This window comes from Colobus angolensis, unplaced genomic scaffold, assembly GCF_000951035.1.
Source record: "Colobus angolensis palliatus isolate OR3802 unplaced genomic scaffold, Cang.pa_1.0 Scaffold197, whole genome shotgun sequence".
Classification (NCBI taxonomy): Eukaryota; Metazoa; Chordata; class Mammalia; order Primates; family Cercopithecidae; genus Colobus; species Colobus angolensis.
The window spans coordinates 93,408-107,439 of record NW_012115121.1 but is presented as its reverse complement, the minus strand read 5'-3'; the positions used below and the strand labels follow the sequence as shown (position 1 = coordinate 107,439).

General features: G+C 38.0%; 1 protein-coding gene across 1 annotated transcript in view; it reads left to right on the top strand.

Moving 5' to 3' along the window:
* Positions 1-14,032, top strand: part of PLD1 (phospholipase D1, phosphatidylcholine-specific) — a 159,075-nt gene that overhangs the window by 53,655 nt on the left and 91,388 nt on the right. Inside the window, exons 9-11 of the mRNA XM_011940988.1 lie at positions 3,204-3,356; positions 7,252-7,401; positions 8,112-8,195. Of these exons, the coding sequence (XP_011796378.1) occupies positions 3,204-3,356; positions 7,252-7,401; positions 8,112-8,195 (387 nt within the window). The remainder of the gene's footprint in view (positions 1-3,203; positions 3,357-7,251; positions 7,402-8,111; positions 8,196-14,032) is intronic.

Sequence of the window (14,032 nt, the reverse complement as noted above, 5' to 3'; positions counted from 1 at the left end):
TAGCAAATACATGGAATCAACCTAAATGCCCATCCATGGTAGAGTGGATAAAGAAAAGTAGTACATCTACACCACAGCATATGAAATCAGGTACTTTGCAGCAATGTGGATGGAGCTGGAGGCCATTGTCCTTAGCAAACTAACACAGGAAGAGGAAACCCAATACCACATGTTCTCACTTATAACTGGGAGCTAAATAACAAGAACTCATGGACACAAAGAGGGCAACAACAGATACTAGGGCCTACTTGAGGGTGGCGGGTGGGAGGAGGGAAAGAATCAGAAAAAAAATGCCTGTCAAATACTATGCTTAGTACCTGGGTGACGAAGCAATCTGTACACTAAACCCCTGTGACACAAGTTTACCTATTTAACAAACCTGTAAGTGTACCTCTGAGTCTAAAGTAAAAGTTAAAAGAAAAAAATATATCTATTGACAAAAAAGAAAAAGGGAAGAAATCAGAGGAGTTTTTATGAATGGCATAATTAAGAAGAGCTTTCAATAAAAGCCAAGCATCAAATTACCCTAATATCTAATGACTGGTAAAAAGAACAACTACAAGACACCAATGAAAAAAAATTGAAGAGGATCAGAAGAATTAATACTGTTAAAATGACCATACCATCCAAAGCAATCTACAGATTAAGTACAACCCTATCAAAATACTAATGACATTTTCACAGAAATAGAAAAAACAATCCTAAAACTCATATAAAACCACAAAAGACCCTGAGCAGTCAAAGCAATCCTGAGCAAAAAAACAACAAAAAACAAACCAAAGCTAGAGGCATCACACTACCTGGCTTCAAAATATATTACAAAGCTATAGTAACCAAAACAGTATGATACTGGTATAAAACAGACACACGACCAGTAGAACAGAATAGAGAACTCAGAAATTAATCCATGTATCTACAGCCTACTGATTTTTCCAAAGACATCAGGAACATTCTGTGGGGAAAGTGCACACTCTTCAGTAAACAGTGCTGGGAAAACTGGGTTACCCTTTGATATCATAGCCTTGGTATTTGTCTTGAGGAGCGTTATAAGAACTTTTATAAAATGTATAATTTCTGTATTTGTTTTGAAAATTGTTATCGGGAATATTATTCATTTTGTTGTTCAGTTGTCTTATATTAGGTCCCAAATGAGAAACTTTGTTTGGAATTTAGTTTTGGAGGAAATCCACTTATTTCTTTAATTTATTCATTTAACAAGATAAACCAGGAAGCTTATACCTACATGAGTGTGTCATCTCAGTAATTATATTTACCTTTGTGGTTAGGTATTTTAGGTATTTACTTTCTGTGACCTTGACATTTTTCCTTTTTTGAACCATACCACATATGTCCTTTGCTGTAAGTTATCCTAAATCCACTCTATGCCCTTTTATTAGAAAGGAACTAGCTTATGTATTAAAAAACAAATTAATGAAATGAAACTATGTGGAAATCAATGTAGGTTTGTCTACATTAAATTCCAAGTTAAAAGCCATTAAAACATAATGCAATTCCCAATTTCAGTAGAGATTTATTATAGATATATTTTAAATACTGAGTTCCCATGCTATATTTACAGTATTACTTAATTTATATTCAGATGTTCCAACCTTACTATTCCATAATGTGGAAGTGCCTAGAGTGCTTTACTTTGATATGCACTATTATGCCCATTTTGTTACTTCAGTTTTCAAATAATTCAGTCGATCACTCTACAATTGCAGGCAAATAGGAATACATGTTGTTATATGCAGCCTTATGAAGTTACCATTTGCATTCACTGTAAATGGATTCCATTTCCTTGGTTTTGCCCTTCTATTGGGGGAACCCACCCCCAATAATTCAACGTTATTTCACATAGGTTCTTTTCTATTTCCCTAAGTGTTGGCCGGTCTGAGAAATAAAGGGAAAGAGTACAAAAGAGAGAAATTTTAAAGCCGGGTATCTGGGGGAGACATCACATGTCAGCAGGTTCTGTGATGCCCCCTAAACCGCAAAACCAGCAAGTTTTTATTAGTGATTTTCAAAGGGGTGGGAGTGTACGAATAGGGTGTGGGTCACAGAGACCACATGCTTCACAAGGTAATAAAATATTACAAGACAAACGGAGGCAGGGCAAGATCACAGGACCGGGGCAAAATTAAAATTGCTAATGAAGTTTCAGGCACTCATTGTCATTGATAACACTGTATCAGGAGACAGGGTTTGAGAGCAGATAACGGGTCTGACTAAAATTTACTTAGGTGGGAATTTCCTCATCCTAATAGGCCTGGGAGCGCTACGGGAGACCAGGGATTATTTCATCCCTTATCTGCAACCATAAAAGACAGACATTCCCAGAGCAGCCATTTTAGAGACCTACCCCTGGCAATGCATTCTCTTTCTCAGGGCTGTTCCTTGCTGAGAAAAAGAATTCAGCGATATTTCTCCTATTTGCTTTTGAAAGAAGAGAAATATGGCTCTGTTTCGCCCAGCTCTCAGGCAGCCAGACCTAATGGTTATCTCCCTTGTTCCCTGAACATCACTGTTATCCTGTTCTTTTTTCAAGGTGCCCAGATTTTATATTGTTTAAACAATTTGTGCAGTTAATGCAATCATCACAGGATCCTGAGACAACATGCATCCTCAGCTTACAAAGATGACAGGATTAAGATTTAAAGTAAAGACAGGCATAGGAAATCACAAGATTATTGACTGGGGAAGTGATAAATGTCCATGAAATTTTCACAATTTATGTTCAGAGATTGCAGAAAAGACAGGCGTAAGAAATTATAAAAGTATTAATTTGGGGAACTAATAAATGTCCATGAAATCTTCACAATTTGTGTTCTTCTGTCATGGCTTCAGCCGGTCCCTCCATTCGAGGTTCCTGACTTCCCGCAACACCCTTCCTATCATACATCCTGTGAGTGCTACCTGCCAATATTAGGGACATTCCTCCAGTTTTGCCATTAGTGTTTAAAGAGCTAATGAATTACTGTGAATTACTTGTTACACTGTTTCTTAGAAAAACATAATAGAAAGGTTTTGTTGTTGTTTTTTGTTTGTTTCATAGCGATTAAAAATAAATAAATCTCCTATGTAGAAAATGTAATTATGTCTACAGTCTGCCAGAGTGATTACTTAAGACTTGTCATAATAATTAGTTCTTCTCATTTTATTTACTCAATACAACTTTTGAAATACTTACTACCTTCTTACAGATGGTTAATAGTGAAAGATTCCTTTTTACTGTATATGAAACCAGACAGCGGTGCTATTGCCTTCGTCCTGCTGGTAGACAAAGAATTCAAAATTAAGGTGGGGAAGAAGGAGACAGAAACGAAATATGGAATCCGAATTGATAATCTTTCAAGGTACAAGTTTCAAATATTTAAAAATGATTTCTATAAAAATATCTTAAAAACAATTTTTTCCTTAACCTTAAGTAAAAAAGGAGTTAAAAAGGGTTAGAAAATTGTAATTTAGAGCTCATCCTCAATCAATAGTAATGAAACCGCTTTTTTCCTTGTATATATTTTAAAGAGTATCCTGTGTGCAACAGAGTCAGAATAAACAATCCCATATGTAGATGTTTGCCTATGTTAACAGAAATTACTACTTAATTTGCCAGTTTACTAAACAGATAGATTAGATCATTTTTAAAATAAATGAAACCTTTACTTTGTAAATCAATATTCTTTAATTAACAAAACACCAAAAGAGTGATTTGATTTATAAAAATTGTTACATACATATTTTAAGAAAGACACCTTCTTTTTCTCTGAGACAGGGTCTCACTCTGTCACCCAGGCTGAAGTGCAGTGGCTCAATCTCTGCTCACTGCAACCTTCACTCACCACAACCTCCATCTTTCAGGTTCAAGCAATTCTCCTACGTCAGCCTACCGAGTAGCTGGGACTGCAGGCACCCGCTGCCACACCCGACTAAATTTTGTATTTTTTGGTAGAGATGGAGTTTCACCATGTTTGCCAGGCTGCTCTCGAACTCCTGACCTCAAGTGATCTGCCCACCTCGGCCTTCCAAAGTGCTGGGATAACAGGCCTGAGCCATCCCACCTGGCCAAGAAAGATATCTTGAAAGGACACTCATGTACATTTATTTATTATAGATTTTATTAGTGAGTACATGTGTATGTGATCTTTCTGGAAGATTGTAGTTATATCATGTATGTGTGTCTTTATACATATATATCCATTTGTCTCTATATAGTTCATTCACCATCATGTATATGAATATATATGCATTTCTCCCTGTACACATACACAACATAGCTTCATATTCCCTTACTAATTTACATGTCTGTGTGTGTGTGTGTGTGTATGTATATGTGTATAAAAAGATGCTGAACTTCCTGATGATATTCTATGAGAATGGGACTTTTAAGATTGTGACTGGAAATATAATGGTGCTGCCATTACACCTTCCTCCTGCATTCCTGTTTCACGGTGAGCCACAGAAGTCTGGCCACAGTTCTCACTGGCCCCTTACTTTATTGGCCACTTCATCTGCATTTCCCACCCTCGCTTACTCGTATGTCAATGCCAGATGAGGCCATTCACATCCAGGTTTCATTACCTTCCTTCCTGGTGTAAGATCCCCCCATGATTTTACCAAATAAGGCCAAATTTCCCCACTTATTTTTGAAGGGCATTTATTTTCCTGCATTTATTTGAAATTCCTCCCTAATATGCCTTGCAGGTTCTATGGAGGCAGCATTTTTTTCTTGCCTCTTTCTCTTTGCTTTTCTTATGTCCATGGTTGGAATAGTTCTTTTTTCCCCCCTTGATTCTGACTCACATCCTGTAATAATGTCTTATCTTGTTACTCATCTCTTCTGTAAAGTCTTCTCATAACTGTTTTTCAGAGGCTTTTTAGCTCAATTGGAGTAGTGCTTGCAGGATGGGTCAAGCCCAGGCACCTCCTGTGCCCTCTTGTCTCCATCCCTAGAAACTCGTGCCTCCTTTACCACACGCGATGGGGATGCTTCACTCCTCTCAGCTCCACCGTGTCTCTCCTCCCCTGTCTTCACAGCTCAGCAGCAGCAGCCTCTCCCTGGCTTCATGACTTTCAGACAAAAGCCAGCATCTACCTCTGACATATTGAGGAAAGCAGTTTGGACATGGTTAATCTTTATAAATAATTCTTTTAGAATCTGTGAACACAGCCTCCTTCCCTGCTTCTCATCAGGATCATTGCATTTCCTCAAAAAAGCAACCTCCCTCCTCACCCATAGTCTTCTTACATTGGGATGGTGGTAGATTTCTGCCTACATGGCAGGGATACAGCTGGCTCCAACACTCTGTTTTCCTTCAAACTTCGAATTTGGATAACTTATTTTTCCCTCTTAGTAGTAGGCAGAATTCTGACACTTGGCATTAAGAAAAAACTCTCTGGAATCCACCCTGAATTTTTTTTTTTTTTTTTAGCATTTATAACTCTGTAAGAGTTTAGGATCGTTTAGTTATGAGTGACAGAAAAATCTAAAGCAAACTGGCTTATACCGAAGAGAACTTATCAGCCATGTTGAGCGTGACTGATTCCCTTGTGGTAGCAAGATGGCCACCTCCCACACTCACACCAAATTCTGTGGAAGCAAGAGAGTCCCTCCTGGCATTCCTGAGCAAGTCCTCACATTTGCTCAGGAATGGCTGAAAGGATACTCATGTCCATTTATTATAGGAATGGATGAACAAATGTACATGAGTATCCTTTTTTTTCTGATATCAATATGTTTAATTGACTATTATTGCAAAAGAACAGTTTTTCTGGCCAGGTGCGGTAGCTCACGCCTGTAATCCCAGCACTTTGGGAGGCCAAGGTGGGCAGATCACAAGGTCAGGAGTTTGTGACCAGCCTGGCCAATATGGTGAAACCCTGTCACTACTAAAAATACAAAAATTAGCCGGGCATGATGGTGCTTGCCTGTAGTCCGAGCTACTTGCGAGGCTGAGGCAGGAGAACTGCTTGAACCCAGGAGGCAGAGGTTGCAATGAGCCGAGATTGTACCACTGCACTCCAGCCTGGTGACAGAATAAGACTCCATCTCAAAAAAAAATAAAAATAAAAATAAAAGCCAGCACAGTGGCTCATGTCTGTAATCCCAGCACTTTGGGAGGCCGAGGCAGGCAGATCACCTGAGGTTTGGGAGTTCAAGACCAGCCTGACCAACATGGAGAAACCCGTCTCTACTAAAAATGCAAAATTAGCTGGGCATGGAGGTGCATGCCTGTAATCCCAGCTACTTGGGAGGCTGAGACAGGAGAATCACTTGAACCCGGGAGGTGGAGGTTGCAGTGAGCTGAGATCATGCCATTGCACTCCAGCCTGGGCAACAAGAGCAAAACTCCGTCTCAAAAAACAAAACAAACAAACAAAAAACAGTTTTCCCACGATTAATGAAACAGAAAACGCACAACATATTCATGCCAGAACCACCTTCTGGAACCAGGAAGATGGAATATGCCATTTTGCTTAGCTTTGTTGAAGAGAAGGGATGGCTGTCATGAAGCACAATTGGGATGATATTTCCAGAAGCTGAGGGAATGGATACTAGAGGGCACAAAGGGAAGTATCCTCTAGAGCAGAGATTCCCAGCCCCCTCGGGGTGCCAGTCCATGGCCTATTCAGAACTGCGCTGCACAGCAGGAGGTGAGCAGTGGGCGAGGGAGCATTACCACCTGAGTTGCGGCCTCCTGTCAGATCAGCCATGGCATCAGATTCTCACAGGAGCCCGAACCCTATTGTGGATTGCACATGGGCGGGATCTGGGCTGCGCGCTCCTCATGAGAATCATGTCACCTCGTGATTACCTGAGGTGGAACAGTTTCATCTCGAAACTACCCCCTATCATCTATGGAAAAATTGCCTTCCACAAGCCTGTCCCCGGTGCCAAAAAAAGTTGGGGACCACTGCTGTACAGGAGCCAACAGCTCTCTAACTAACACTTAAAAGTAGATCCTCACCTTACCCCTCTTTCTTTATCCTCCTTATGGCCTAGCACGCAGCTCTAGGTCTATGGTAAGTACCTTTATGCATGTTTGCATGAGTTAATGAATAAGTAACCTGAACATTTATTTTTGTTACATTGAATATATTTCTAGAAATACTACCAAGAAATGTTAAATGCCTGCTTTCTTCATGTTCTTTGTCTAAAATTTTCAGTTTATGTTTGGTATGCTACCAAATAAAAAAGAACGTGAGATAGAACAGAGTGACCATTCTTTTCAACTTTCTGCTTTCTCTTTAAAGGACACTTATTTTAAAATGCAACAGCTATAGACATGCTCGCTGGTGGGGAGGGGCTATAGAAGAATTCATCCAGAAACATGGCACCAACTTTCTCAAAGATCATCGATTTGGGTCATATGCTGCTATCCAAGAGAATGCTTTAGCTAAATGGTAAGTTAGTTATTACTGCTCTAAGCCTGCCAAGGCGGTCCTAGCATCTAATATTACACTGTCCTAAATTCACCTGGAATCAGTTTTCAAAACTGTGAAAGATTATGCATTATACTTAACAAGGCTTCTCTTTTTGTGATAATTATGGGACTACCTGATTATATATTAGTTTTTCAATTGTTGCTTTTAAGATTTTTCACAGTGAACTTAGCTAGCTTTAGAGTTTGAAGTTTGAGTTTTAAAGCTAACTTCATACATTTCTTTAATGATGCAAATGGAAGGTTTATTTAAGTCATTAGCCCTAATTTAGGAAAAAGCATTTACTTGCTAGATATTTCTTTTAAATAAAGTCATGCTTAGCATGTTTTTCTACCCGTGGATTGGAAGCTAATTTGTTTTCAGTCTCAGAAGAAAAACTGTATGTAAGTTCAACAGGATAGGAGAATTCATCTGGCTCCTTATGATGATGAGGCTCAATAAATTTGTTGTTCTCTAAGCAGAGAAAAATCAGGCTGCTTACCACTTACTGCCCTTCCTAGGCAGCAGAGGAAACTTGGTATTTTCAATCCTTGTTTTGCAGGTACACAAAGTCAATGATGATTATGTGTTATGTGGAGACTCTAGGCAGTGGCTTCCATGTTTTGCTTTACCATAAGTTTCTTTTCTTTTCTTTTTTAATAACAAAAAGGAACAATAAACTTGTCTTTCAGGTATGTTAATGCCAAAGGATATTTTGAAGATGTGGCAAATGCAATGGAAGAGGCAAATGAAGAGATTTTTATCACAGATTGGTGGTTAGTATTTGTCCCTGGGAATTTTTTCTGGAAGTTTCTATGTTTAGAAATGTACAGTGGTATAGTGCTGTTCAAGAATTACACATATGAAAATCAGCAGTATCTATGGATGGTTTGGCCAGAGTCTCAACCAACTGACTAAGCCTTCAGTGAAAGGCCTTTTCAAAAACCTTGGCCTCAACAATATTCATAAAATACTTAGTTTGAACAATTAGGTTTTATATTTGCATTTGGAAGCAGACTTCCATGTATTCATGTCAGTAAAGATTATGCTGTAATGCAAGTACACTTACAGAGGTAATGGTGTCTTTGGGTGTCTTTTTCTAATTTTGGTATGTCTGTCATGAGGGCCAGTGAGTATACTTCTTCTAAATTGTCGCTTTGATGTTGAAATAGTTCCACTTGCCTGTTACTGTAAAAATATCCTCTGTAATGACTAGGCCTCGTCAGCTGTTCTAGAGATACATCCGGTTTCAACTTTGTGACCACCTTAAAAAAGTGTCCGTAAGAGTTGCTGTGCTTATTAAAGTCACCAGAAGCCTCATATCTGAAACTCATTTAGCTCTTGGGAAATTTACTCCTGTAGTTGGTGTAGGCAGTCTAGTCTGACTTCAGTTCCAATCATTTATCTGCCTGGAAAGCTAAAACCCATTACACATGCCAACACTGGCTATGATGGAAATGAAAATGTCTAAAATGTGTTTTCCTTCTAGGAACTTATTAGTAGTTGCCTGAATTGCCCCTTATCCAGTTTTCTTCCAAAAGGTACCTTACATGAACTGTTAATATACCATCATAATTTATTCCCTTCTAATTCTAGGTTTTGTGGGCAATATCAGTATCTCATTCAAGAATGGGAACACATCTTTTGCTTCAGTTGTCTGGAAATCTATAATGCTAAGACATGCTTTCTTACCTTGGCCCTGTTGACGTTTGGGGCCAGATAATTCTTTGTTTCAGGGGCTCTTCTATGCATTGTAGGGTGTTTAGTGACATCCACTAGCTACCAGTAGTAAGTTCCCAGTTGTGACCACCAAAATATCTTCATCCATTGCTAGATGTTCCGTGGTTGGGGTTGGGAGAGGATGCAAGATCCCTGTCAGCTGGGAATCACTGATCTAGAGGGGATAGATGGGGTATGTGGTGGCCAGCATGCTCATGCTTGTGGAGGAGCTTAATTCTGGTCTTTCTATTCTTGCCAAATTTTCTCTTTTCAGTCAGTTACCAGGAAGAAAAAATGTTTCATACTTAGGAGCTGTTTATTTGGTTGAATATTTTATAAACACTTGTGATAATAAATTTGTGCCAGTGAGTACTATATTCTTTAAAAAAATATTTCTGAAAGTTTCATGAAGATGTGAGAGAGACTACAAATAATTTTTCCATTGAGTCTAGATTTTCGTGCTTTGTATCTGAACACCAAAATTTTTTTAACTTTTAAATTCAGGGGTACAATTACAAGTTTGTTAAATAGGTAAACTCGTAGCATGGGAATTTGTTGTATGGATTATTTTATCACCCAGGTATTAAGTCTAGTACCCACTAGTTACTTTTCCTGAGCCTCTCCCTCTACCCTTCAAAGGCCCTAGTGTGTGTTGTTCCCTTGTACATGTCCATGTGTTCTCATCATTTAGCTTCCACTTATAAGTGAGAACATGTTGTATTTGGTTTTCTGTTCCTGTGTTAGTTTGCTAAGGATAATGGCCTTCAGCTCCATCCATGTTGCTGCAAAGGACGTGATCTCATTCTTTTTCATGGCTGCATTGTATTCTGTGGTGTATATGTGCCACATTTTCTTTATCCAGTCTACCATTGATGGTCATTTAGGTTGATTCAATTAAACATCTACAGAGATGGAACCCTGAGTGTTTTCCTCTCTACTTTCAGCAAGAGAATGAATCGGGAGGTTATTTATTTTTTCATGACTGCACTAGGATACCATTTTATTACAACACATCATTAGAAATAAAACCTTCACAGTAACTTCTCTCAAACAAGTAAAGAAAATTCTTGTTTTACAAGTATATTGCAAAAAGGAACATTCAGAAACTTAACCAAACCCTAATATGCGTAGACCTGAGAGAGTGGGGTTATCTACCACAGTCTCTGTATAGAGTCTGTATGTTAAATGTGTCAGAAATAGGATTAAGAAAACAGGAGAATACAAAAGAAAAATCAATGAACAGAGATTTTTAAAAGAGGGATTTTGTAAAGGGTAGAGAAACAGAAGAGACAAAGGTTGAGCTGGAGACAAAGATTATAAAGAAAATAAATCAGCATTGTATTACTAACTGGCTCACAAACAGAGACTACTCTAAGTAAAAGAATACATGTTTTCAATGTATTGAAGTTGGTTTTAAATGCAACTTTATTTAAGTTGGTTTCAATATTATTAGTGTTTTTCAAATGATGGGTTGAGCCTCTTTAGTAATTGTTTATTAAAATAATTTAGTAGGTTGTGACCAGTATTTTTTTTAAACAAAGAATGGCACAGAATACGATAGGGAAGGGAAGGGAAAAGAAAGGAAGGGTACAATGTAAGTGGTAGTAAGGGCTGCTAATTTTGGAAAATTTTATTTCGGTTGTAGATAGATAGATAAACAGACAGGCTGACCGACTGGCTGTTGGTTTGGGGTATAATTCTTTCTGCAGTTTATGGTTCAAAAGTTTAAAAGTTTGAAAGCCACTGACTTTCAAAAATGGTTAGTAAACTTTTTCCTTAAAGAGCCAGAGAGTAAATTTTTTTTAAGCTTTTCAAATCATCTACGGTGTCTGAAGCATATTTTTTTTACAACTCTTTAAAAATATAAAAACCATTCTTAGCTCACAGGTCATGCTAAAACAGTCTATGGGCAACATTTGACTTGTGAGCTATAGTTTGTTGACACCTATCTTAGAAGATAGACTTAATTCACCACATTTTATCAATACTAAAAGCTAAATGTACTGTTTTCCAAAGTTGTACCATTTTACATTTTCACCAGCAATGTACGAGAGTTACAATTCTTCCACATAATTGCTAGCCCTTGGTGTTGTCAGTCTTTATTTCAAAGGGTATACAATAGTGTTTTATTATGATTTTAGCTTGTATCAGCAACATCATTTCACATTGAGCAAATTTTCATGTGATATTTGGACATTTGTTTTACTGTTCAAATCTTTTCCCTTTTTTTGAGAGGGAGATGTTGTCAGTCTTCTTATTTAGTTGTAAGAGGCATTTGTACATGCTAGGTAAAGTGGTTTTCCCATTTCACTCTGGCCTCCATTCTTTCTGTTGAGAAATTCTCTGTCACTTGAATAGATTGTTCCCCTCTAAGTAATGTGTTATTTTTCCTCTGAGTGGTTTCAATATTTTCCTTCTGTCTTTAGTTTTCAGCAGTTTGGTTATGATGTTTGTGTTTATCCTATTTAGGGTTCTCTGAGCTTCCTGAATCTGTAGTTTTATATCTTTTGCAAAATTTAAGAAATTGTTAGCCATTATTTCTTTACACATTTTTTCTGAACTTTCCTCTTTCTCTCCTCTTTCTGAATCTCCAATGACACAAATATTGTCTTGTTTATTTATCAAATTCATTGACTCTTTCCTCTATGACAGGGTCCCCAACCTCAAAACCAAACCAGTCTCCAGACTGTTAGGAACCGGGCCACACAGCAGATGAGCGGGAGGTTGTAGGGGGAGGTAGTGAGCATGAGAATTACTGCCTGAGCTCCGCCTCCTGTCAGATCAGCCGCGGCATTAGATTCTCCTAGGAACAGGAACCCTATTGTGAACTATGCATGTGAGGGATCTAGGCTGCCTGCTCCTTATGAGAGTCTATACAGTGCCTGCTGGCCTATCTGAGGTGCAACAGTTTCATCCAGAAATTATCCTTCCCCCTCATTCCCACCCATGGAAAAATTGTCTTCCATGAAACCGGTTTCTGGTGCCAAAAAGGTTGAGGACTGCTGCTCTATGATCTCCATTCTGGTATGGAGCGTATCCTGTGAGGTTTGGGGGATTTATTGTTTGCTTTTGTTTTTCTAGTGTTTTTGGTAATTGTGTTTTTCACTTTGAAAATTTTTATTTGGTCCTTCTTTATATCTTTTTCTGTAAGACTTTTTTTGTCTTTTCATTCATTTTAGGAGAATTCACCCTTACTTAGAGCATTTTTATAATATCTGACATAGCCTTAAATAGGTAATTTCAATATCCACATTGTCTTGATATTGACGTCTGCTGATTCCCTTTTCCGTACAAGGTTAAGATTTTTTTTTTCTAGTTCTTTGTGTGCCGGGTACTTGTACTGTATTCTAGAAAATTTTATTATTATGTTATAAGACTCTGAGTCTTGTTTGAATCATGTGGAGAATGTTAGTATTTTTGTGTTAGCGGGCAATTTACCAATTTCAGTTCAGGCTTAAAGTTCCAACCAGCCTTTTATGAGTGTTGTTTTAATGTCGGTTTTGTTGTTAATGCCTTTGCGGTGCTATTCAGATCTGTCGCATATGTGTGCCACCTAGTGGCCAGTCTGAGACTTGGATGGTGGTCTGTTCCTCAGTTCAGTTCTTAGCCTCTTTGGTGTGATGTTTAGGATGAAATCCATGCATAGACAGCTTGGGAGTGAGCCAGAAAATCAGAAACAACTTTATGGAGCTGCTTTTCTGAGCTCCTCTCCCCTGTTTTTAGTTTCCAATGGCTTCCCTTTTTAGCCTTCTAGCCTGAAAGATGGGTTTTTATTTACTGTGCTCTGCCATGTGCTTTCTCTGATGGCACCCATGTCCAGAGCCAAGCCAGGCGTATTTACGTCACCATTGGTGAGGAAATTTCCCCTGCCTCAGAGGTTTTAGTAACTTTGGGATCTCCACTGCAGCCCTGTCACTACCAGAGATCCTTTTCATTCTCCCCAAGCCTGAGCTAGAGGATTTTTGAAGTTCTCTCTGTGCCAATGCCTGTTTCCAAGTTTTCCCTCCAAGTCAAGGAATCAAAGGGGGAAAAATTGTTAAACTTATCACTGGCTAGGTGGTACTTCAAATTCTGTTTTTCTTTTTCTATATTGATGCTTCCACTTATTTAGCTCTTACGTAATTTTTCTCAGCAATATTTTGTATTTTTCTAGCTATAGGTCTTATACATATTTTGTTAAAATTTTCAGAGTATTTTATGTTTTTTGATATTATTGTAATGATATTTTAAAATTCATTTTCCATACAGAACTAGAAATGCAATTGATTTTTGTGTATTTACCTTATAGCTTGTGACCTTGCTAAATTAATTTATTAGTGCTAATAGCTTTTTTGTAGATTGCTTAGGATTGTCTTGTAATGATTATGTGATCTATGAATAAAGACAGTTTTACTTCTTCTCTTCTAATCTGTATGCTTTATATTTTATTTTCTTGCCTTGTTGCATTGGCTAGTTATCAACAGTAAAATGTTGAATGAAAGTGGTGAGAATGAACATCTATGCCCTATTTCTAATCTTCAGAGGAAAGCATGCAGTTTTGTTATATTATGAATGATATTAGAGATAGATTTTTTATAGGTACCCTTTATTACACTGAGGAAGTTTTTTTCTATTTCTAACTTGTTGGGAGTATTTATTATTAATGGATATTGAATTTCTTCGTTTCTTCTGCATTTGTTGAAATAATAATATTTTTCTCCTTTTTGTTGTTACTGTGGTGAATTACATTGATTGATTTCCAACTTTTTGTTTGTTTGTTTGTTTTTTGAGACGGAGTCTCACTTTGTCATCCAGGCTGGAGTGCAGTGGCACCATCTCGGCTCACTGCAAGCTCCTCCTCCTGGGTTCACGGCATTCTCCTGCCTCAGCCTCCGAGTAGCTGGGACTACAGGCA